The 24164-nt window shown below is 44.4% G+C and overlaps 3 protein-coding genes across 4 annotated transcripts; 2 read left to right on the top strand and 1 right to left on the bottom strand.

Annotated features, from left to right (window-relative positions):
- The first annotated feature begins 7788 nt into the window (after nt 1-7788).
- On the top strand, nt 7789-9315 carry LOC129589489 (NACHT, LRR and PYD domains-containing protein 5-like). The gene is made up of 6 exons (XM_055484266.1): nt 7789-8079; nt 8182-8266; nt 8325-8410; nt 8466-8660; nt 8723-8812; nt 8878-9315. The coding sequence occupies exons 1-6, from the start codon at nt 7789-7791 to the stop codon at nt 9055-9057; spliced, it is 927 nt and encodes a 308-aa protein (XP_055340241.1). The 3' UTR covers nt 9058-9315.
- LOC129589454 (uncharacterized) lies at nt 9297-12161 on the top strand. 2 transcript variants are annotated; one of them, XM_055484230.1, is made up of 2 exons: nt 9297-10791; nt 11118-12161. In XM_055484230.1, exons 1-2 carry the CDS (start codon nt 9431-9433, stop codon nt 11782-11784), a joined length of 2028 nt encoding a protein of 675 aa, XP_055340205.1. In that variant the 5' UTR covers nt 9297-9430; the 3' UTR covers nt 11785-12161. The 2 variants fall into 2 exon arrangements, with proteins under 2 accessions (XP_055340205.1, XP_055340204.1); XM_055484229.1 differs by having other exon boundaries at nt 11115-12160.
- A 7773-nt stretch (nt 12162-19934) lies between these two features.
- Nucleotides 19935-20408, bottom strand: LOC129589488 (uncharacterized). Its single transcript, XM_055484265.1, has one exon. The coding sequence runs from the start codon at nt 20406-20408 to the stop codon at nt 19935-19937; it is 474 nt and encodes a 157-aa protein (XP_055340240.1).
- Between the last annotated feature and the right edge of the window lie 3756 nt (nt 20409-24164).

Below are 24164 nucleotides of genomic sequence, written 5' to 3'. Positions count from 1 at the left end.
GCAATATAATGCGTAATTACAACCGAACTTTGTGTGCCAGCATATATGCAACCAGGAACAACACAGCCAGAATATACATGGGCGTGTACAGCGGACAACCTGTCATGGCGCACAGAAACGAAGGAGTATGTGGAGGTGCTGTCCACTGCTGTACACCCCTTGCGTTTTATCATTGACATTTGCTCGGTGGAAAATATTATCAGTTTCACAAATTGCCGCAGTTTGCTAACATTTTTTAAACTGAATACTTGATTTTGAGATAATGAAAAATAGCGCGGCTTTACGACGACGCTTGGCCTACTACTGTACTTGGCCTGTCTACTGTACTGTACTGTACTGTAGTATAGATTTAATTGGTTCGTTTCGTTCATAACGGTTTCTGAGGTGTTAAACAGGATTAAATTGAATGAAACTGGGGAGCTATTAATTGGTAGCCATTGTGGAGTACTCGGAGAGAGGTTTCGTCGCTACTACTACAGATATACAGTCAAGTAAAACGTTGGCCTGGAAACTTTTCATTCGTTTGGTATTTGATGGGCGTTCAGAACCGCAGTCGACCTATGCCCAAATACATACATCGACCTACACAGGCGACTTATTCAGTTTTCCTCAGTAAACCGTAGTAGCGATAAACCGATAATAATTTTTCACTCGCTATCTCTACGTATTGCACCGGAAAACCAAAGGAACACAGCGCGTCATGTTTGACTGCAACAAGTCATGAAAAAGGCAGACAGGCCATCCGGGATGGTTCTATGAGCTCCAGTCGGCGCCCTGGCGCTGCTCCATCTGGCGTTTGCGCCGTCGCACCGCGTTGCGCCGCAGCAGGCACACGCCCACCACCACGGCCACGACCACGCCCCCCACAACCGCCCCCACGACGGCGCCCAGCGTGGGCTGCGTCAGGCCCATCCAGGCCTCGCTGGCCGTGCCGTACAGCTCGGCGCTCTCGTCGGCGGCGTCCAACTTTTTTTTTAATACCACACCGGCAAAAACAGAAGGCACACATTTTTCGGGTCCAAAAAATGGTTTTTTTCTCAAAACCAGCTCGTTTAGTTCCTCATTAAGAATGCAGAGATTCGACTCACTCTTACGTCTTTGTGAAAAAAGTCTTAAGTTTCTTATGTTTTCAAGATTTGCTGCGAACTATCTTGACTACAGTAGATGTAAGTGCACATGAACAAGCTTCCATCGTGCCGGATATTTATTGCCCTTTCCGTCGTAGTTGGACGACTCGATGGTCCCGTGAGTCCCGTTGGTGATGCTGCCGCCTAATGATTTTAAAGAGCAACAGAAGTTGTGGATAAAATAGTTTCTGCTTGAAGAATTCGGCCCGGTATACATGGCAGTTGGCACCAAGTTCGTGTATATACAGATCTGTACACTGGAACTTACGCTGTTTCCCGGTCCCAAACACATTTTTGCATTGCTTCATGATACTGTGAAGCCAAAGGATTTTGGTGAAATCCGTTTACGCGGTCAAAATCCGGTTGGAAAGTTCTGAGTGAATCAGAATTTCAAAAAAGTTTAAATGCATTCAGGTGTACCAAAAGTCTCATAAAGCGATTTTCTTCAAATTTTGCACGTAAATGCAAATTAGTATAAAGGTCATGCTCTCACATTGAACAATTTTTTTTCAAATTTAAAAGAAATTTCAAAAATTTCCAGATTCATTGTAATTGAGAACAATGCTGCAACTCTGGTTCATGTAAAAACGATTTTCATGTGTATGTGCGTTTGAATGCAAAATTTGAAGAAGATCGCTTTATAATGAACTTTTGGTCACCTGAATATATTCAAACGTTTTGGAATTTCGATTTACTCATAACTTTCCAACCGGATGTTGTGCGCGTAAACGGATTTCACGCCTACGAATACAAATATTTTGGTTATAAAATATCATAAAGCAATGCAAAAAAGTGTTTGAGAGCGCGCGACAGTGAAAGCTCCCGTGGATGTACACGAATGTGATGCTATGTACCGGGCCAAATCCCTTAATTTCTCAATGTTTCAGTGAGTTTACAGTTTAATGGCTTTACATTGTAACATTCTGTCGAGATATGTCACTGACCGCTTTTTCGCGGTCTTCGCTCCGTCCTGCTACCAGGAAATACAGAGCTGCAGCTCATTAATTCCACGCTTCGCAACAAGCTTGGCGTGCTCTCCTGTATGGTCGATGTGTCAACGAGCGGGATATTGGTTAGCACCATGGGGCCGCTTCTGGAATTCCTTCCGCAGTTGTTGGCAACTGGAGAACAGTTTATGTTTGGATCCTGGTAACGGAAATATAATGGTAGCTCGTCAATTCCCTGACTTTCGCTTTTGGCAAACCTTCTCGTACAAATACTGTTTCTGCGTATTGCTAGCTGCCTTCATTTTTATCACATAGAAATCTTCCAGTGGTCACCTATGTTAAGGGAAACGGCCCGGTACATGGTGTCAAAAATGGGATATATACACTAAAACTTTCGCTTTCGCGCACTCCGAATCAGTCTTTTGTAATACTTTATATCATTCTTAAGCTAAATGATTTGTATACATTGTTCTGAAAACCGTGTGTGCGCGCAACATCCGATTGCCGAGATATGGCGCATTAAAATGGGTGAAAAGTTTAAATGCATTGTTGTGTACCGAAAAGTGTGGTTATTACCCGATTTTCTTGAAACTTGCTGTAAAAGACGCATGGCCATAAAGTAGAAAGTGAACAAATAACCGATTCATAAAATTTTTTCCGATTTTAATATGAATTTTAAAAATTTTTAAATTCATTTTAAAATTTCGTTCGGTACTTTATGCACTTTTACACTTTACTAATGATACTTTGCTTACGAAGATTTCTGTATTACTACCAGTGGATAATTCTTAACGTTAACGTGTTTTTGATGTTAGCTCGTGTAATTTTCATTGGGGAACCAGTCCTGAAATTATTTTCCTGCATCCAATACGAAAGTGTTTGACGCGTAAGATTCCAAGTCAGACAACCACTCCAGCACTGCTTGTAAAAACCTGTAGCCTCAGCTGTAGGAAAATGGCTAAAACTCACAATAATTAATTGCTGTATCATTTATTCAGGCGTTACAGTTAAGTAAGTCAATAATGGGTAATCTATTATGCAAAAACATTGAAAAGCGGCGACGTTTACTTAATTAAGAATAATAATCTATTTAGTATTCTATTCAACCCATTTTTCGAAATTTTCAAACAAATAATCTTTTGTTCAGATACTTAATTTGTGCAGTTTTCTGACAAAATATTTCTGTTCAGCGCTAACGAAAAGGCAAAACAAAACGTTCTGGGATCGAGCAAAATTAAAAATTTCGTCCCTAACTTGGCGACTACCGCCCAATGGTAGGGTTAAGGGGGCACGCAATCAGAAACGGTTTCACTCGCAAATAGTTTTTTAAAATAGTTTGTGTATTAAATAACAGTGCGCTGATATTTATCCAGTGGGATGTCATTGTGTCACTTTTGGCCTCTACTATGCTTGGCTGATAAGCGTTTCGTGTGAACTACGGTTTAGTCGGTACTTTATTCTAGTAGAAACATAGAAAGGTGTAGAAAGGTTGTTGTTGCTCTTAGAAAGGTGAATTTTCCCGGAAAAGCGTCGCTGCTTTATGGCTGCCCGGCAACGCAAAACTGATGCGGACTGTAGTTTGGAAAAAGAAACGTAATGGGTTTTCAGATAATATTACTGTATAATCTAATTATCTATTAACTGTAATTCGATCAGCGTTTTTGATCCAGTTACGTACTCCACATCCCCGTTGTAGTACTCTGATTCCTCTGTAACAATAACCAGCACTATGCAGCGCTCATTCGCCGGTCTCGTCATGCTTCTGCTGGTCATCATGGCGGTCAACCCCCCGGCGACGGCCCAATGGAGCGGCCACCGGGAGCCAGCCGCCCTGGGCTCCTTCCTGCCGACGGCGTTGGCGCGTCTGCGCCGGGCCAACGACATGGCCGGGACGGCGCCCCACGCGCGCCCCGTCCGCTGCCCCTGCCATGTTTTCCCCGCTTGCTGCACCTGGTCCGGCGACTGGGGTTAAGGGTTATTCCGGTTAGTCTGGTTGGTCAGCGGTGCTGCTGTGTATGCATTGTGTCTGTGCATTTCTTTTCTGCTGCTTAGACTGCAATAATATCAAATAATTTCAAGTAGAGGAATGTTTGTTGTACAAGGATAAAGACAATTTAGAAAATCGGTATTTTCAAAAATCGTGTTCCTGCTATAAATTAGTCCCCCTTAAGTTTTGACAAATGAATAAAGGTAGTACAACGAAAAGCCAATCTTGTTTGTAGAGCCAAAGCATTATTTAGTGATCATCATAAAACACGTACGCAGATAATCGCTTTGGCGCCGTACTGCACAAGACACAGAAATCTCACTGCACCAGAAAATACACCATCTGTTTGGCTGTTCCAGCTTCATTAATATGGTTCACGCGAGAATTTAATAGTATCGTAGTTAAACATCTGTCTATACGCTGTACGGCAGCACATCATTGTACCACAAAACCTTAGAGCACATGGCGTCGAATTTGATTGCATGGGCCATGAAAAAGGTAGAAAGGTCATCCGGGTTTCTAGGGGATCCAGTGGGCGCCCTGGCGCTGCTTCGTCTGGCATTTACGCCGCTGCACACCGTTACCAACACCCCCCCCCGCCCAACGACAGCCCAAATGACCGCCCCCAGGGTGGGCTGCATTAATTCCACCCACGCCTAAATATCTTAATTTTACGAATATACCTAAATATTTAAATATCAAAATAACTAACAATAAGGTAGGTACAGTAAATATAAATAATCGCATGCTGCTTCATATAAATTTATGGTCATGTCTATGTGTACTAACGTAAATGCACGGCCCTCTGATCGCAGCTCGCTCAGTTCCTCATTAGCGCGCAGAGCCGCAACGAAGGAATCAAATCGTTTTCATTACTAATGCCATGCTGCCGGCTAATTATTAAGTCTTCGTAAGCAAAATTTAACATCATCAGTAAATAAAGTCGTTACGTTATATAAAAAACGTTACGTTAAATAAAGTCGTTACGTTAAATATATATATATATATATATATATATATATATATATATATATATCAAGGAAATAGATCTATATTATGATCTGCCGCCCCGTGGAACTTGGCTAGAAAAAACCGCTGAACAAATTAAAAAAAACTGATTTCACCATTAAACTCAGCATGTTCCAAAAGGGTTGCACATGCATTTTGTTTTAAAAAATATCTGCCCTGAGACCACCGCTCGGATGCCGGGACCGGTGCAGGCATGAGTTCAAGGTGACCTTGAAAGACCCTTTAAAACACCGTTGCGTGGAGTAATTAATATTGAAAAAGACAGTGTAGTGAAAAACATAACTGAATTTTGTCATTCTTCTTCCACCCATATCTTCAAACCGATTTTCTTCAAATTTTGCATGTAATAAACGCACATACAGATAAAGATCGTTTTGACATCGAACCAGAGTGGTTGGAAAAAATGGTGCAGATTGGGTTTGGTGTAAAAACTATCATTATAATAATGTACATTTACGTGAAGATTAGAAAGGGATTTGGTTTATATTGAGACTCTAGGTACACCTATCTAAACCTTTTGGAATTTTGATTCACCCATAACTTTCTAACCGGATGTTGTGCGCGCAAACGGATTTCACGCCTACGTATACCCATCCTTTGGACAAAATACGAGTATCATAAAGTAATGCAAAATAGTGATCTGGAGTGTGCGACAGCGAAAGTTCCCGCGGTTTTACACGAATTTGGCTCTATGTACCGGGCCAAATCCCTTAAACATGTCATTTAAAGCAGTTATTAAATATTAAGAGAACCCGCTTTATGTGCAAATCAGCAAATCCAGTGACCGAACTGATTGAATGACTTCAGCAGTTTTTATTTGATCACAACCGATAATTGGTGCATACAGTACAGAAAACACGTAAAACTATAACAAAAAAATCTCGTTCAGTTTATCAGCCCCTTCCACAATGACCGAGCTACCACTACTGTTCAGTGAAACGAGCTCTCTAGGGGAGTGAGTGACGGATTACTACCACTGTCCAGTTATGAGTTCGCTAGGTGACTGAATGACTGAACTACCACTCGTGTCCAAAGCAAAGAGCCGCCTAAGCGTGCGAGTGACCAAGTGCACGAAAGCGATAAATTTTTTTAAAAATTATATTAAATTTACAATATATTTTTGGGCCATTCAATTTCGCCGAAATTATAAAATGTTCACCTAATCAAAATCATTGGAATAAACTGGCAGTGAAGTGTGCACCACAAAAAACGCGGAGACGAAGCCGAAGCTGTTTCGAAGAAAGAAATGAAGATCCGAAGAAACCCTGCTCAGTTCTAATAGAGCACTTGAGCTGCCGAGTGAACAGAACCGCGAAAAGGGTCACACTATCCACTGACCAAACATTCCCAATACCGGGAAGACTTTGTGACCGCATGTTGACGGTAGTCACATGACCTGGAGTTAGTGTTAGTGATTTTAGTCCAGATAAGATCGGAACCGTTACTACTGCCCAGCTCAGTGATAACACTAGCACTTCAGCTGACGCCCTGTCGATGAACAGACCCGTGTAAAAGCTCACTCGTCTATCCACCGACAAAGCCTACTGAAAAATGAAACGGTCGCCATTGTCCAAGATCAAAAATTCACTACTGCCCTTTGATGTTAATATGTTCTTAATATGTTCTTAAGCGGAACCGTTATTAGCGAGCACAGTGATTACTAGCACTTCTCGAATGTGATGAACAAAGTCATGAAAGCTCACCGTCTATATTAGAGTAGGCTAAATGAAACGGCGATGTCCAAAACGTTCAAGTTAACCGAAGCGTTTCGAAACAAACTTGAAATTAATCAAAACAACAATCAGTTATCAGACAACCGCCTCGAAGAAAGGTACTGAACAAGAGAATCTGCGTAAGTCGAAGATGCTATATGTATATATATATATATATATATATATATATATATATAAATATCCTATATCGTTACGTTAATTAAAGTACGTTATACCAAAGCCCCACTCATCTCGAATTCTCCCATAAGAAATCATAAGCCGGCGCGTGCCATAGCAGAAAGAAAATCTGCTGAGGCGAAACGATGACTCTTGAGAATATATATATTTATAATATTTAATATAAAATTATTACTATCGTTATTGTAAAAGTGCTGCTGCTTAAATTCCACGGCGTTAATTTAAATCTGGAACTTGAGTACCTTTCAGGCTGAAATTGAGGAGTACGTTATACCTTGGCTGGCCCCACCAGGCGGCGCGCCAACCACATCCCTGATAAGAAAGCGTATTTTGAAAGAAGCACAGGTGATAACAAACGCAAGAGAACGTCAGCTGACAATTATCACGTATTTAAAGAAGAAAGTGAACACGGTAAAAGTACGCCATGATGTCGATAACACAACTTTTCACGTATCTGGAACTTGAGTACCGCAGGCCAAGGCACCTGCTGTCCCGCCCATGTCCTGACTCCTCCCTGCTTGCTGCGTATTCCCGGATTGACGAAGAACGATGCTTTGTACATTCTGTACAGGTCCTTGATAACTGGCGACGGTGAACTTTCTCCTGCCGTCAGCAGGGATACGTGCCGTATTTAAAGAAGAAAGTGAACACGGTAGCACTGGTACGCCATGATGTCGATAACACAACTTGTTCACGTACTCCAGTTCTCCGCGGTAGCGAACCCTGCTGTCCCGCCCATGTCCTGACTCCTCCCTGCTTGCTGCGTATTCCCGGATTGACGAAGAACGATGCTGGTGGCATTCTGTCTCCTTGTGGCCCTGGCGACGGTGACCTTTCTCCCTGCCGATGGGCAGGGATACGTGCCGCGCATCCTCATCCTGCAGACGCAGCCCATCCAGCCCTCCTGCTCCAAAGCCATTGCCTGGCCCCCGGAGGGCGCGCCGGCCCCCGCCGGGGCCAATATGTCCTGCAGTGTGTACCCGAATTATTTCCGCAGCGTCATCGACACCTGCAACTACATCGCCGACCGGTATCTGGCGGAGTTTGGGTACTTTTGGTACTGCTGCAATTATAAATGGGTCCGCCCCGAATGCGGCCAGAGCCTGACGCCCTATAGATGGTCGTGATGCTGTGTTACAGAGTTTCTTTAACGGTTTATATATGGGTTGCTAAGATTGCAGGAGAACCGCTCGGTGTTTGTGCTGGATTTGGGCGAGAACCACTTATCCAGCGTAGGAAGCAACGATATGATCGCTTTAGCCATCGGTGACCTTTACCACCACTCTGAAATAATCGAATAAGGTTTATGACAAGATCTTTTTAGCGGAGAACACCGTCTTGCAGTACTTGGATCTCTCCTACAACGGCTTCAGCGAAAAAGCATCGTATTTAATATTCATGGGCTTAAAGGTCAGCTGACGACGGTTCTCGATGTCTTAACATTAAAAGCGTGTTTATAATGCAGTCGAATAGTTTTATTCGGACGTTCCTGTTTGGACACAACCACGTGGCGAATAAAGGCTGCGATGGCGTGTACGACGCGCTGCGCAATTCGGAGACATTGTGGCGCGTGGATCTGGAGCACTGTGCTATTGTGGATAAAGGCGCACAGGCCGTGGCGAACGGGATCACCAAGAACGATTCGCTTAAATCGCTAAATGTACGTTAAGCTTAAAGCTCGGTTTATGGCAAAAAAATGTCTTTACGGTTTGTTCGTTGCAGTTGGCCAATAATCCCATTGGCGTACCCGGCACAACGGCGCTGCTGAAAGCAATATCTAACAAGGAGAAACTGAAGAGCGTCGATGTTTCGGTACGGCTGAAACAGTGTTACAATGGTTTAGCTTACACTTTGCAAACGATAAAAATGGTTTGTAGAATTGCACGGTGAACGCGGCGTTTGTCACCAGCGCAGCCGCCCTGGAGAGCCAGAAGGAACTGCGTATTAAACACACCGGGGAAGGTGTGCCCAATAAGGCCCTTCCGCCGTATCCCATTGATTTGGATGCGTTGGCCGCCAAAGCCGGGAAAAAGAAGGACAACAAGACGAAAAAATAGCCGGTTGCTTTGCATTGCTTATGGTTTTGCATATCTGTAGACGTTGGAGAACACAAGACAGTTATGAGACAGATAACGACAGCAAACTTTCTGTTACAAAGTTTACCCAGCTTATCAAAAAGCTTATCCTTAACTGTATTTTGTTAATCAGCCAAGATAAGGGACAATTCAATTTGCTGATAAAGTCAAGTCTTCAACTCACCGATTGCCTTTCGTTGCATCATACGAAACATCTATAATAAACTAAACTGCGCTCGTCTCTGTTCCGATCATACGTTCTGACGAGCACAAATTGCTCGTATTAGCAATCACGAAGCACAGCTAAACTGCGTTCATTACTGTTCCGATTAGAAGCTTTGATCATTATTATGCCATGGATATCTTGACCTTAGTGTTATTATTCGTGACCAGCGCCGCAGCGCTTGACCACCGTCGAATCACCTACACCGCGCTACAGCAATTTACCACCGAGACCTGCAACACTTGTAACCGCTCTGCCGACCACTGGCACGCCGTGCAGACCATCATGGACGCCGCGCAGTTCCCGGACGCGGAAGCCAGTCAGCGTCGCAATGTCCCGGCGTGGCACGGCGCCGGCGGGGTCTTCCAGCCCATCACGGAGCGGGTGACGTCCGAATACACCGCCGCGACGATCTTGGCGATCCGCCATGGACGGTACCCCGAAGGGCGGGTGCTGGTGGGGCAGACGATGCATCTGCTGCAACACGCTAATGACACGGTGAATCGCTCGTTGGATTTTCTACACGCGATTGAAGACCAAACCAGCGAATACGCCGTTACGAAACTGCTTGGACTCGGTGCGAAGGATTTGGTGCTGGTGGTGGACGTAACCGAGAACACCGCTGTGGTTCGCTTAAACGCTATGAAAACAAACCTTAACAACATAGTTGCATCGCGCATTATCGCGGTGTATGTCAATAACGAGTTTATTTCGCCGGTTTCAATACTGGAGACGGTTTCCTCAGCGATCGCTTATTTCGATATGTTGCTGATAGACTGCACTCAGCAACTGGGTATCTGTACGGAAACCGTCGCCACCGGTGTGTCCGATGCCCCGATGCGGGCTGTACGCAGCGCCGCCGAACAAGCCGACAGTTCATCGACCATTTTCTTGTTTACGTCCCCCGAACGCATCCAGGACAGCACGTTTCCACGGCACTTCGCTGTTGTGTCCTTCAAGCAGCAGGCATTGGTGGTGATCCAGCGTCCCGATGCCTACTGGATCGACATTTTTTCGCACGATGCGCCGGGGGATTATTTCGCCGGATTGTACCGCAACGAACCCGGCCAGCCAACCGTCTACGTTCCGCTGCGGGGTTCGCCGATCGTCGGGGAAACTTTAACGGCGATCATCCGCACAGCGGACCCGGCCGGCACAGAACGGACGCTAGAGGTGCTCAACACGCAGGACGTCGTGATCCAGTCGAAGCCGATGGTCTTCGACCGGGAATTGGCGGAGTACCGCGCCTGGTTCCAGTCACCGGGGATCCCGTATCGGCTGCGGACGAAGACCGGTGCGGACTATGGCGTAGTACAGGGGGACTTCGTCCCGACGCGGTTTAATCTGTCGCTGAGTCCGGCGCGGCCGGTGGAGTTTATGGCGCCGGGGGGCGTGGTTAATCTGCAGTATAACATCGACCAGCCCGGTCCGTCGTTTACGGCGCAGGTGACCCTGGATGACACTTTTGGGTATAGCGGCGCGGTGAATGAAGGGTATATACTTTTATATCAATGTTTTGTATACTTGTTTAAAAACTGCCTAAAAAATCGCTTGCTGAAAGTGAAACAAAAAAACTACTTTAATAAATTCATAAATTACTTAAAAATATTTTAACTGTTTTAATTTTTAATTTTTAAATTTTTGTCGATACAAATGCTTCATAAATTTTTGGTTATTTCATTTGCGCCTTATTATTGCTAATCGTTCTTTTTATAAATTTCTGCTTCGGGTAACTATTAATGTTATTTGTTTGAAAGCCGCGAATTGAAAATTTAATTATACTCCTAATTTTTTTGTGGCGGATGTGTTTCTAAAGCAGGATAATTTCCAACGACACCGACGGCCGTTCCATGAATTTGACGTCAACCTCGAAATCCGATTCCGTCACCATCAAGATAACGATCCCAACGGCCGCCGAGATCGGCAGCGTCAATTATGTGGTCGTCACGCTGAGCAGCAGCGGCCGCGACGCCACCTTCCTCGTCCAGCCCATCCTCATCGCCAACGCCACCAACCCCAACGACTTCATCCCCAACTGCACCATCCTGGCCACCAACTTCTACGAACAGTGCCCCGCCCTTCCGACCAGCATGGAATGCGCCAACCGCCATTTCTACCTGACCACGGAGTTGGTCGACGAGTACGACGCCTTTGCGTACGATTCCTACATTGAGGTGGAGAGCGATCGTTTCAACGGCAGCGGGTACCTATGGTTCGGTGCGTATTGGCCAGCGTTTCGTGGCAGTACGAACCGTACGTCGACGTGGAACCTGGACTGTTGTTACGTGCGGCATCAGACCGTGCTGTTCGCCAATGGATTTTCGGGCGCAGCGTGTGTCATTCGGCATCCGCTGTATAATGACACGGTGGGCGTGGTCACGACGCCGAACAGTGGGCAGTTACGTGGAGGAGGGAACGGCCTTATGGTGATCGTGGCACTGTTGGCCGGCCTTATCTGTACGCTGACGTGGGCTAAAATAAATTAATTTAAACGTACGAGCATATATTTTACAAGTTCTGTCAGACCCATTCATTCATTGCTTTAACAAAACTGGGGAAAATGCAATTATCCGGATGGCAGACAACCGGAAATTGTGCCTGGCTATGTACATTTTGTTTGTCGTAAAAAAAACAGCGCTGCAGCAAACTAGAAGCATTTTCCTATTATTATGTTTCTCGCGCATTTTCATTAAAATTCATCTCACTAAAAATCTGGAGTAACCGAGGAGAAATCGGGTGAAGAGCAAGGTACGTAATACAACAACATGATATTCGCTGCAGCGAGCCAACCACTTTGCCCACGATTTATGACGCTTTTCATTTCAATAATTCGTGTAATACTGCGCCAAGCTACTTCGCAGTGTATACGCACTGATCGTCTGCGTTGATTGGTTGGATTTCTTTCTCAATGGGACGGCGGATTATTCCCGTTCCTGCGCCCGGTATAAATACAACCCGGTCCTCTTCATAGTGGCCAGCACTTTCGCGGAGATGACCTCCAACATCTCGCGCGGTAACCGGTTAATTTTACGTGATATGTAGCCGGTGTGTTTTACGTGAGTCCGTATGTTTGATTACTTGAAATTTACATGCTCCCCGATACTTGTCGCTCTTCTATCGTAAATAAAACGAAACGCGGCACCAAAATGCAAGCGAAATAATGTGTCATGTGTTATTTTAGTAAACGAGCTCGTTGGCTTCGCGCGAACATGTTCTTAAGACTTAGGATCAAGCATATAAGGTTGCTTGTACAGTCTGTACAGATACAACGGTTTAAGAAAGCTCATACCAGTTTACCAGAGGTTAAAGCATGTCGTTCATGTAATTTAGCCAATACATTTTATCTGGATCCAAGTGTAAGCCAATAGCCAGTTGGTTGCAGTTTCAGAGCAGAGGGAATCCGCCGCCATTCGTTTCGGAGCCAGCAGAGCGCTCGCTGACACGACAGTTACTAGTGATACGACATAACATCCTCGTATGGCAATCGAAGCAGCCATCAAGCAGCCAAACGCCGGTGCAAGCCTACCGCGGCTTGCTGCTGCTGGCGTCAGATAGCGACCTGACGCCACAAGTAGCCAGCCGCAGTTCAGTGTACATAAGAAAATAATGCCTGCCGATGTCAACTACGCATAACATTGTTTGAGATCGTTGGCTTTCGATTCCGCTATTTCGTTCAGTCCGAATGATACGAGTACATAACTTATATGGAAACTTAGACAAAACAACATGGCCAGTGTACACGTACTGTATGCACTGTACAGTACACGGTTTTCAAGAGTGGCATTTTTCCGCTGCAAGGATGTTCGTGTCGGAATAGGTACAGAATGGCCAGCATCACCGCCACAAGATAAAGACAGTAACTTCCAACTGCAGCTTCTAATAAGTCCCGTATTACGCAGTTAATAAACCGGGTCGGCAATAAAAAACCGGAATTGGTGTTGGCGGTGCCGCGGCGTCGCGTTGAAGTAGAAGTAATTCAGTTGGCATGGTATACCACAATTTTTTTCCGGTAAATATAACAAGAGTCTTATCCGCTGTTAATCTTGTGCTTTAACCGGCAGAAAATCCGGAACTGCACTGTTAACTGCAACACGCCATCCGGTGATGCGGAAGATGCACGGATACTACAGCGTTAGCGATTACAGATACGGAAGTATTAGCACATTATAAATCATCTAATTAAGTGCATTAAATTCAACGGGTAAACTAACTGCAGTCTGTATTCAACGATGGAACAGGTAACTGTTATATGGAGTGGCATGATGCTGTTATACGTCGCAAATGCGTCTGATGTGTCGCGGGCAGATCGATGCGATGTGTCCAGCTGCCGAAAAGCGGAATCGTAACTCGTCGCACACTGTCAGCCAACAGGAGTGAAATAATAAGCAATTATTAAGTATTTTACGGTAGACTTGTAGTTGGTATGCCACCTGTCAAGTGTCAACACATGCACAACCAGGAACAACACAGTCATACCGGGGCGTGTACAGGAGCAGGCACCCTGTCATTGCGCACTGAAATCGCGAAAACATGTAAAGCCATTGCACCGCATTGCTATATAATCTTAGCATTTTATTTTTCACGTTTGTCCTGTGAAAATTAATATCAATTTTGAGTTGTACGAAATTAATAAATAATCCATATCAACTAGTACTTTAAATTTTAATTTAATTTTACAAAATCTGTTTTCTGTAGATTTTTCTAAATTTCATGTTGAGTTGAGAATAAACCAGCTGGTCTTCACACAGAATTCGTTTAAACCCAGGTTTATCGGCCAACACGGAAACCGACAATCAATAAAGATGGCCCGTGAGTGACCACTCCATTTACAACCTTGAGCTACCGCCCTTTGCTCGGTTCGCAATCTTCGGCACTACCGTATCTTAAATATTTTTCTCATGGTATACTTCGCTTTGTCTCATATTTCGATCACTTTAAATTTTTAATTATACGGTTCCATATTTCGGTCACCAGGTAGTTGACAAAACAAATTTCCTGACAAAACAAAATTCACAGAGATCATTACTTTTCATAAAAACGACTTCTCTTAATGAATTCGAAGCGTAAACATCCGTAAATTTTCGTAAAAATTAAAATCAAAACTGAACAGATTTGGTAATGTGACTGGTTGAAAGGAATGAATAGCATGGCAAATCAAAAAGCAAGTTGTGCGATCAACAGCTATTCATGTAGTGCGCCGTATGTGCGGTCACATCAGTGACCGGCGGCCGAAATATGTCAACCATGGTCCATACGTGCACTCATAGTGACCAAAATATAAGAAAAAGCGAAGTATCCCTTTCTGGTTTTATCGTTTTTTTCTGTTTCATCGAGTATTTACCATAAATTAGGGCTCTTGACTGCACGACAGTGACGATACTACTCATATTTGTACTACTCTATAGTGTCACGGGTAATACGTCTGTTGGCTAAGCGCAGACGTACAGAGTACGTTCCCCCCGTGATTACGTAACAGAAGTTGTGAATCAACATGAGCAGCCAATTATATGGGAGCAACAGCCCAAATTAGGAGTGTTTGGCGCTTAAAAGTAATCGATGATTTCTTGATGTATGGTTTGTCTATGGGATTATGATAATTGTCTTGTGCTGCGAATCACTCAGGTAGGCGGTTCTGTTGTGCTTCCCATAGAGTCCATTGCTGGCAATGTGAACTGTCTTGAAAGTTGTAAAGTTAGTTGCCGTTTTGATGTCTGCGATGAAGAAGGAAGGACCCGAAACGGTCAGTCTTTCTAGTATGATTAGCGACGGCCAACTCTCTTAGCTTGAGTAATAAAGGTTATTAAATGTTATCAGTTTAGTGGTTGCCGCTAACCTTTCGTTACTGCCAAGATATACCTTAGTCCTACTCCACTGACACGGGACGTACATCTGTTGGCTAAGCGTAGACGGACGTCCCGTGACAACGGTCTATACTGTGGTGCTGCGGCTGAATTTCCGGATGACCTTGTAGTCTTCCTCATAACGATGTGCGTTCAAATACTCTGTATGACGTGCTACGCGGTCTTTTAAATTATTACTCGTACATGCTTTCTGGTTCAATATAGGTACAGAGTTACAGCAATGTAAAAGCCTTGAATTTGTTGTTTTTTTATATTGAATTTCTTCGATAAAACTGGAACAGTCGCCTGAGACAGCCACTGCAGTTCGCATTAATGACAAAACGATGGTATGATTTCCGGGCCCTTGTAATATGAGCACCAAAAAACTAAACAATGCGCATTTTGCTCGAAAACCATTCAGTGGTCTTTATGCGGAATACTGGCACTCCGCTGGGTGAGCTTCGTTAGTCTGCGGTTGCGGTAGAACTGGAGCCGTGTTGGTAAAAAGATTGCATAGTTTTATCGGGCAGCATATATGGCAGGACGAAATTAATATTGCAGCGCGGGTCGCCAGCGTGGCAACTGGACTAGCCCCAGTAACTAAAGGCGGGCCAGCCGCCGGCGCCGCCTATTCCGCAGCAGATGGGCCAGGTGGCGCATAAACAGCGAGCCGTGCGGGCGTGAACCAGGGACCCTGTCGCCGCATCGGCACGGCGCAGACGGGCGACAGCGTTCGGCTGGAAATCGGCTAAGGCGGAAGCGCCCATGTGGGCGCCCCACTGGGCCCTGGCTGTGCTACAGGTTACGGTCAACAGGAGCAGCAGAACGGGCAGACCGGCCAGTGGACACCGCATTCTGCTGATTAATCCACGAGAACAGAGTACTACAATCGAGCGGAAGAAGACTACAGGGGATAATTACACACAAATATTACTTCAGTTAATTCAACGGATCCAAGTTCAGAATCATACTTATTTTACGTATGGTACAACTGATTCTCTACTTTTCAATGGCCTATCCCAGGGCCTGCAAACTTGTGTTCACGTAACACAAAGTGTGTTCACGTAAAGGTGCTTGTGTTCACGTAGATGAGAACTTGTGTTTAAAAATTCCCAATACTCCCCTCTTTCTTGGAATTATCCAGCTCCTGGCTGTTATTTTAATAAAATGTTGTGCAGATTTAGTTTGGTTTCAGATGCCGATTAAGTAATGCTATCCTGCAGGAGTCGTAATGGCCTTACTTGAAAACGGCATATACAGTAATACAATTATGAAATCAATTCAATCGTCAGCAGCAGCGCTGCCTAAAATACGAGTGCTCTTATAACAGCCTATATGTGTCGCGGAACAAAAAATCTGACCGAAGGGCTACCACTAGCACTCAGTAGGCACGAAGGCATTTAAAATGGCAGCAGCCTGTTAAACAGGGAACTCTCAAAGCATTCCCAATTACGTTGTAGTCAAAGCATGCTAAAAATTTCGAAATGTGGCTCAACAGTTTGTGGACAATTTACACGTTTGCTACAGGTCGTTCGCGCCAAGTGTGGACACTTTCTCAAAAAATTTGTTAAAGGTCAGCCGTCTTCGAAAAATAATTTTTAATCCTGAAATGGTTGCCGCATTTGTCTAACATGTTTTACATTTGGGGTTGCCCTGCTGAGATCTTGTTTCAGTTCACAGCGGGAAAAAAATTGAAGCCGACCGGTTTAAAAATGTGGCTCGACCCGTATGTCGTGGTAGCCATCTTCCGACTTGAAATCTGTTTAAAACTTTCAGTTAGGTCACACAGCAAAAATAATAAGATAGGGTTGTTTCCCAAACAAAGCTCTTGCGATATATGGGTGACAACTCTCGGATCCAAGATGCCTGCGTGACCTTTGCAAAGTTACGACGGGCGCTGTCAACTGCTAGGACGACCTCATTTGCGCCTTCGCCGAAGAAGTGCCAAATGTCGGAAGCTACCGTTCTTGATAAAATCTCATTCAGAAAGTGTTGAGCGTCCTTTTTAAACCTTTCATCTATACCATAAGTCCGATACATCACGTTCCAGCAAGTTAAGCAACAGTCATGACTTTTTTAGTCACCGGTTAACTAGCTTTTTTTTCGTTCATCCGACACTTGTATCTCTTCGCCTGTTTTTTGAATATTTTTCAACACTCTAAAACAAAATAACGTAGATCATGTTTGATTCATGGAGATCATCAGTTTGAGGTCACCTATATCCATATGCTACTCCGGCAACTACATTTCTCGGCATGTCTTTTTTAACATATAAGTCTATGGGAGGAACAGTTTGTTTCGAGATCACCGCAAGCACTGATCATGCAGGATTTCTCTGATAACGCGTAACGGATACCTTGTGGGTCACTCAATAGTTTACAAAAAACCCCTACGCAAAAATCTCAAGTGGTGATACCTTTCCCAGAGCTGTCATAAGCATAGAGTGAATGACCGCTACCCGATCCCTTAAAACACCGCTCAGCTCCCTACTCCCACATTAAAAGACTTTGATGTTTGCATGTTTCTGGATGTGCAATAAAAAAACACACTAGAATAATGCAAAACAAAAAACAAAACGACGTACGAAAATATTTTTTGATTTATTTTATGCAACTGTCCACACTTGGCGCAAACGGCCTGTATAACTGCATAAAGTTAGTAACTTTGTTAAATAGGGTGACTATTGTCACCTCAGCCCCGTTTACATTTCTTTTACCCCTTGCACCCCTTTTGACTATTGTCACCCCTTTTTTTTAAATAAAGTGAACACCCTTAGGCTGTGGTCACCACCTTTGTCACCCTTTGACTATTGCCACTCCTGGGCCATTTCTTATAAAAAAATACATTAAAGTTGGGGCTTTCAGCTCAATGGCAAGTAAGATTGTAAACTACCGGAAAGGTACAAAAGGTGCCAGCGACCACTGAGTGCTGTTAGCGCGGAAAGAGGGGCAGCCGTTTGTTTATGACTCTGACCACCGGCGTCGGCACCAGTGATTAAGAAAGTGTTGTTTAAGAAAGTTACTGCTATATTTGCGTTCCTTGTACTTTTCATGTCCCCACCGGCACCGCCAGGTGTGCCGAGTGCAGTCGCGTTCGCTCTTGTTTTTGCCTTTCCTCAATTTACTTACAACTGTAGTCTGTTTTCTTCGCTGGCTCTTATCTCGATTACTACCCGTCCGCCCTTCTGACACAGTTCTGTACTGCCCTGCGTTTGCCCTTACTTTGATAACGGTTAAATCTTGAATGCTGTTTATACCAGTAATGCTAGCTTGTTTTTGGTAATTAATGCTGTTTTTCTTGAAATTTTTGGTTGGTTTTACTATAAATCGTTCGCTGGTTTCGCGCTTCGCGCGAAAGTTGCCGTTTTAACGAGATCCATAATAATAGTTCGTGCTTGCGATTAGCGTACCAAAACAATGTAAATCTTCCTTAAATTTGTTTAACTCAATTCTCGTGGTAACCTTCTGGGTTGATTGGATGTTGTGGAGTTCTCATGTTTTAACGCCTCTTCGGGTCAAGTCTACGCGAATAAACGGTTCACGCTATTTCGCATACTGCCGTTATGCACAATGCACAAGTACGCCGGTACAAAACACACGAAAAAGACAAGCATGTTATCCCTCTTTGCAAAAATTAAATGTGTTCACGTAAAGTTCGAAGATTTCTGGCTGTCACGGCTTCACAAAGTCATTTATTCACTTAGATCTCCACAGTCATACTGGCAGCTTACGCTGCTGCTGTTCGAACGTTGCTATGTCACATCATCACACCTTCCCCAGTGTGTGAAACACACTAAAGAAAATGCACGATATTTGAACATAAGAATTCCAGAATTAACACCAAATTAATCGGAAAATAAATCCAAAATATCGGTATCTTTCACTGCTTCCTTCTTTTTCCGTTTCTTCTCCCGCTTCATTTGCTGCGAGTCTTAACCAGTCCACTGCTTGAAACCGTTTCCATTTCCTTCTCGGGTACGCTTCCGATTGCCGGAAATTCATTTTCTGGCTGTTCGTTACTGACCTCGTCAGTGTTCCTGCGTCCCCGACTGCCACCTCGCTCTGCTGAACGTCGCAGTCTGCCATTTTGATCGCCGCCAGTTTTGTCCACGCACCGGTTCTGCTCCGGCTGATCGCCGATGCTCCACCGGTCTCCAGTATCGTGGAGTCGCTACTGTTCTTCGTGCCATTTCGTCCACTTTCGTGTGCAAGGCAGCCAATTCGCCTAGCACAGTATCCAGGACCGCATATCCGTCCTTGCTGCATCTCCAGGGGCGGCTGCTCGCTCGCCTAGTGTAACTAGGCTGATGTTTAACCATACAGTCAAAATCACTATCCACATTAACCTGTAGCACATCGAACTCTTCTTCTATCAGATTGCGCCGTGCACCATCCCTCTGCTGCTCTTTCTCCTTCGGGTCGGCGCGATAGGTTCTGCAATGTGGCCATACCTGCCACAATTGCCACACCGCAGATCTTTTGCCCAACATTCGGCCTTGCGATGGTCGCGCTCTCCGCATCCGTAACATCCGCCACTGAATGGCCACCGTGCCGTTTGGCTTCCGCCTTCACGGTCTCTCTCCCCACTGCCGCTTCTGCCGCGGCGGTTGTCGCCTTGGGCCTCCCGCCCTTTTGGCCTCTCTCCACGGCCACTAGGTCCGTGACCTTTATCCGGGCCACGCCCATCGTGGACTCTCGCCACATCCACCGTCTCCGTGGTCTTCTTTGTCTCTCGGGCGAGCTCGTACAGCTCGCAAATCTCCAAGCACTCCTCCAACTTGGTGCGTGTCTTTGACATCAGGTGCAGCCTGGTGTTTCGTTCACCAGTCCATTGGTAAATGCAGCCATCATGTTCTGCTCCAGGACTGTCGCAGGAACCACAACCAGTCGCCTTCCGGCGCAGTCTATTGAGAACTCCAGGAGCGTCTCCCCAGGTTCCTGCTTTATCCTAAAGTACAACGCCCACTCCGTCTCCTTCAGCGTTTTCTTCACAAACACTTGCTCCAGTTTATCTGCCAGCTGGCCAGCGGTGAAATCGTCCGGACTGCCAGGCAGGCACATGGAAATAAGGATCTCCAGCGCCTCCACGCCTAAGGCGTCCAGCAACACCGCCTTCTGCTCGGCCGTGTCTGTGACCTTGTGTAGTGCTACGTAGTTTTTGTAGCGATACTGCCAGGATCGCCAGGTCATCACTGGCTCGAACCTCATCAATCCACCGGTGTCCTCCTTTCTTCCTCCCGACAGCATGGCTGTACCACTTCCCGAAGGCATAACCACGCTGTTCAACACTTTATCACTCTTAAACGGCAATAAGCTCGATTCCTTCACGCCAGATTGTCACGGCTTCACAAAGTCATTATTACTTAGATCTCCATTAGTCATACTGGTAGCTTACGCTGCTGCCGAATCATACTTATTTCACGTATGGTACAACTGATTCTCTACTTTTCAATGGAAGCGGAATAAAATTATACGTTGCTATGCACCCAGCAACGAGCCCTTATTATTTCACATTAATTCAAATGAAAATTAATTCAAATTATTTTGAAATGGGGCAAAACGATCGCATCGCTGACGGACCAACCACACCCCCACTACAATTATATTACTGGAAACAGGCTGGCCAGCGCCCGATGCCCACCAATTGTACTTGTTGCGTGTATAATAAGTATTAACTGTAAATGGTCTTTGCTCCCTCTATTGCAACATATGCTCAAGTTTTTCAAGGAAATTTGACCATTTGGTTTGACAGGATACCTATTAAGTATTAAACATTTTTATCGAAAATGTAACGAGAAAGGAAAAAATGTAATGAAATGAAATACAAATGAAATGAAATAAAATGTAACTAAGTCAGAATTTGGCCTGTGACCGTAGACCACAAGAAACGCGGAGGCCAAGCCGAAACTGTTTCCTGTAAAATCATATTTGCCCCTCCTAAATATCCTGAGATCCTTGAGTAAGAGAAACAGAATTTTTATCAAATTTTTGTTGAAAGGGCGAGCTGCCGCTGCGTCGGTTGTTACGTACAGTACTTCAGGCAGATATTAGAGTACAGAACGTAGTCTATCTGTACTTTAAAAATTCCTTTGTCTCGCAGACCAGTACTTAGGTTTGGCAAAAACAGTAAAATTAACAGATGGAAAACTGCGCTTGCAGATACGGGTTTCGTAAATATAAGTCAACTCCCTGCAGAAATTGCAATCATTACACTGCATGAATACTAAAAAAATGCATCTATTCTGCAGAAAACTCAAAAACAGTTAAAAAATTATTGTATAGAATCGTTGATTGCTGCGGCAAAATTAATGTTCATATTAAGACCGAAGTAATAAAACAGATAAATGCTGAAATAAAAAAAGTTTAATTCCAATTTTTTGGGCGTATAGCACTTTCGTAAAATGAAATCCAAAAAATTTAAATTTCATTTTAAAACTGGGAAAAATGCCAGACTTCCGGATCCGTGTCAAAAAAAGATCTTTAGGCTTAGGTGCATTTTTGCGCAAAATTTGAAAGAGATCGGTCCGTAATGAGACTTTTGGTACACCTTCTTGCATGTTTGGTATCGTAATGGACCCATATATAGTTTCCCAATTACTTACCTGGAAGATGTCTTCAAAATTTTGAAAGAAATTTCAAAAATTTTGAATATTAAACTGAAATTTGAAAAAAACATTGTGGAAAGTGGTCTGGAGAAGCGTCCTTCAAGATCATGTGCATTTTCTGCAAAATTTGAAACAAAATCAGTTTATAAATGAGTAATTGACTTTTGGTACACCTCCATGCATTTAAACTGTCGGAATTTTATTCCACCGGTAACTCCGTATTCCTCAATTCCTCAACCGGATGTTACGCGCACAAGCGGCTTTTACGCCATTGTATACAATAATTTGGCTACAAAATAATATCATAAAACTATGCAGAAAAAAGTTTTTGTGAAAGCGCGGAAGCGAAAGCTTTAGAACATGTACCACAGTACTAGTACCATGAAGATCGGACAATACAGAAGCCGGACTTTTGGTGCACAGCAATGCCTCTAGATTTTTTTTCCAGTTTAATAGACGGGTGTTATTAATTATTTTTTATCGCAAAAGCCAACAGATAAATTGTGGACGCCATGCTATAACAAAAAAATCTCGTGCGGTTTATCCGCTTCTTCTATGGTGCGCAGCGCAAAATGCCGGCTAATTTCGTTTTTCATTGTAATCGATTTCGCCGGTTGTCGGCGTCCTCCACTGGATGCCGTGACGCGATCCACAATACGCCTCTCACAATGTGAGTACACCGGTTCGCGGAAATCCCGTAACCAGCGCCAAATCGCTGGGCCGGCATAAACGGCAAAGGAAAGTCCGGCATCCAGGTGGCGCAGCAGGTCAGGGCTGCAACTGTAACATGCACACCAGCGGAAAACGGTTCCAGCACAACGAGGGATGGCTGCCAATGAGCAGGACAGACCAGACAAGTTCCGCGCCGTTGCCTATCCAGTACAGTCCTGTCGTGGCTAATAGGACAGCTGTGGCCGATACGGCGACTTGCCCGGTAGGATTAGTGCTGGTTGGTTGGTGACTTTGAATTGACCTTTGACAGTGACGCTTCCACAGATGACATACGATGAGAGCAGAGCAGATCGTGATGATCATGGCACAGGCCAGCTGGTGTCCACTCTGCGAGCCAAGTGATTCAAAGCCGTTCGTTAGCCAGCGTTTCTTATTGATGCAGTACGGCCTGGTACAAGTAACGGAAACTGCACGTGTTACGAGTAATTCATTTAAAATTTGAAATGAAATTAATTGCTTTCTCCGCCCATGAACATACAATCCGGGTTGCTCACAAAATCGGACAGAACAGTAACAACTGGATGAGCAGAATTTACGGCGGACGTTTTGCTGGACCGCCGGACAGTTTTGGCGGCCTGCAGGCAAAAGCGTTCTGCGGACGGTTCATCCGTCCGGACGGTTTTGCCGGTTACAATTGTGGACCATAAGTGCTTATTATCTAATCTGAAGATTTAACTGGAGAAGCGCGTTCTACTGCTTTCCTTAAGCAGCGCTTCAGTCTCGCTGTTGTTAAAGGAAATGCCACGGCTGTCTTGAGCACGTTACCTTTTAATCCAAGAGAAGATAGAGATTTTGGTTGCTTTTTTAATGTTTAAATTTTAACGAGCAAGTAGTGTACCGGCGCTTGCAATCATTGTTATCTTGGTGGCTATTTCCCATTAAAAATAGTTTCATCTGCAGATCCTGCATAGTCACAGGTTGAAGGAACGCTCGCGGGGCTGGGCAGCGAGCACGGATAGTCGGCCCTTTGAGATATTAACCGCCGACGGCCCGGGTGCGCGGGCCACACCCCCAACCTGTTTTTTAATAGTATAACTATAATGTATAACTGTTAACGATTCAAGTATACGTATAACTGACATTAACTGTTATACATATACTTGAATCATTGTTGTTTAATGCACTGAACTGGATAGAAAAAGGCATAACAGGTTCATTGAGCAAAAAGCGTGAGTAAATCGTTTACTGTATTTGAGCTAATACAGTAAAAGCTGAACTGAACTTGCCTGAAACCAGGTGTAAGCCAGCATCCAGTTGGTTGCAGTTTCAGAAGGAATCCCCCATTCGCTTCCGTAATGCTGAGCCAGCAGGGCGCTCGAAAACGCGACAATTAACAGGCCGTACCATATAGCAATCGCTAAGAAGAGTAAATGCCATGGCTTTGATTTAATTCTGCAGCTCCTGATAACGAACCGGCGCGAATACTGCCAGGAAGCGAATAACGGCATAGCTGGCCAGCGTCCTGTGCAGTACACGCTCAGTTTAAGCTCAAGAACATTGAGAAAGAAAAATAAATCATTATTATAAAATTCGATGAAAGTGCACAACGCTTTTCAAACCATCTAAATCAATACGGTACAGAATTTAATTTTGCTTTTGCTCTCAGCTATTTCAACTTTGTACATAGCTAATTAGTTACATACCCTTGGCCCACCATCATAAGGACAACATCGAAGAATACAAGAATGGT

This window comes from Paramacrobiotus metropolitanus, unplaced genomic scaffold (assembly GCF_019649055.1).
Source record: "Paramacrobiotus metropolitanus isolate TYO unplaced genomic scaffold, Prichtersi_v1.0 Parri_scaffold0000035, whole genome shotgun sequence".
In the NCBI taxonomy this organism is placed as follows: Eukaryota; Metazoa; Tardigrada; class Eutardigrada; order Parachela; family Macrobiotidae; genus Paramacrobiotus; species Paramacrobiotus metropolitanus.
The sequence above is the reverse complement of the archived record's forward strand: the minus strand, read 5'-3'. Positions and strand labels throughout refer to the sequence as shown.

What these genes read in the sequence shown, in the direction of transcription:
- LOC129589489 (XM_055484266.1), top strand. Translation starts at nt 7,789, where the DNA reads ATGCTGGTGGCATTCTGTCTCCTTGTGGCCCTGGCGACGGTGACCTTT. An exon ending in ACTGCTGCAATTATAAATGG is followed by an intron (nt 8,080 to 8,181) that starts GTCCGCCCCGAA and finishes CTAAGATTGCAG; the next exon opens with GAGAACCGCTCGGTGTTTGT. An exon ending in TGAAGAGCGTCGATGTTTCG is followed by an intron (nt 8,813 to 8,877) that starts GTACGGCTGAAA and finishes AATGGTTTGTAG; the next exon opens with AATTGCACGGTGAACGCGGC.
- LOC129589454 (XM_055484229.1), top strand. Translation starts at nt 9,431, where the DNA reads ATGGATATCTTGACCTTAGTGTTATTATTCGTGACCAGCGCCGCAGCG. An exon ending in AGCGGCGCGGTGAATGAAGG is followed by an intron (nt 10,792 to 11,114) that starts GTATATACTTTT and finishes GTGTTTCTAAAG; the next exon opens with CAGGATAATTTCCAACGACA.
- LOC129589488 (XM_055484265.1), bottom strand. Translation starts at nt 20,408, where the DNA reads ATGCCTTCGGGAAGTGGTACAGCCATGCTGTCGGGAGGAAGAAAGGAG.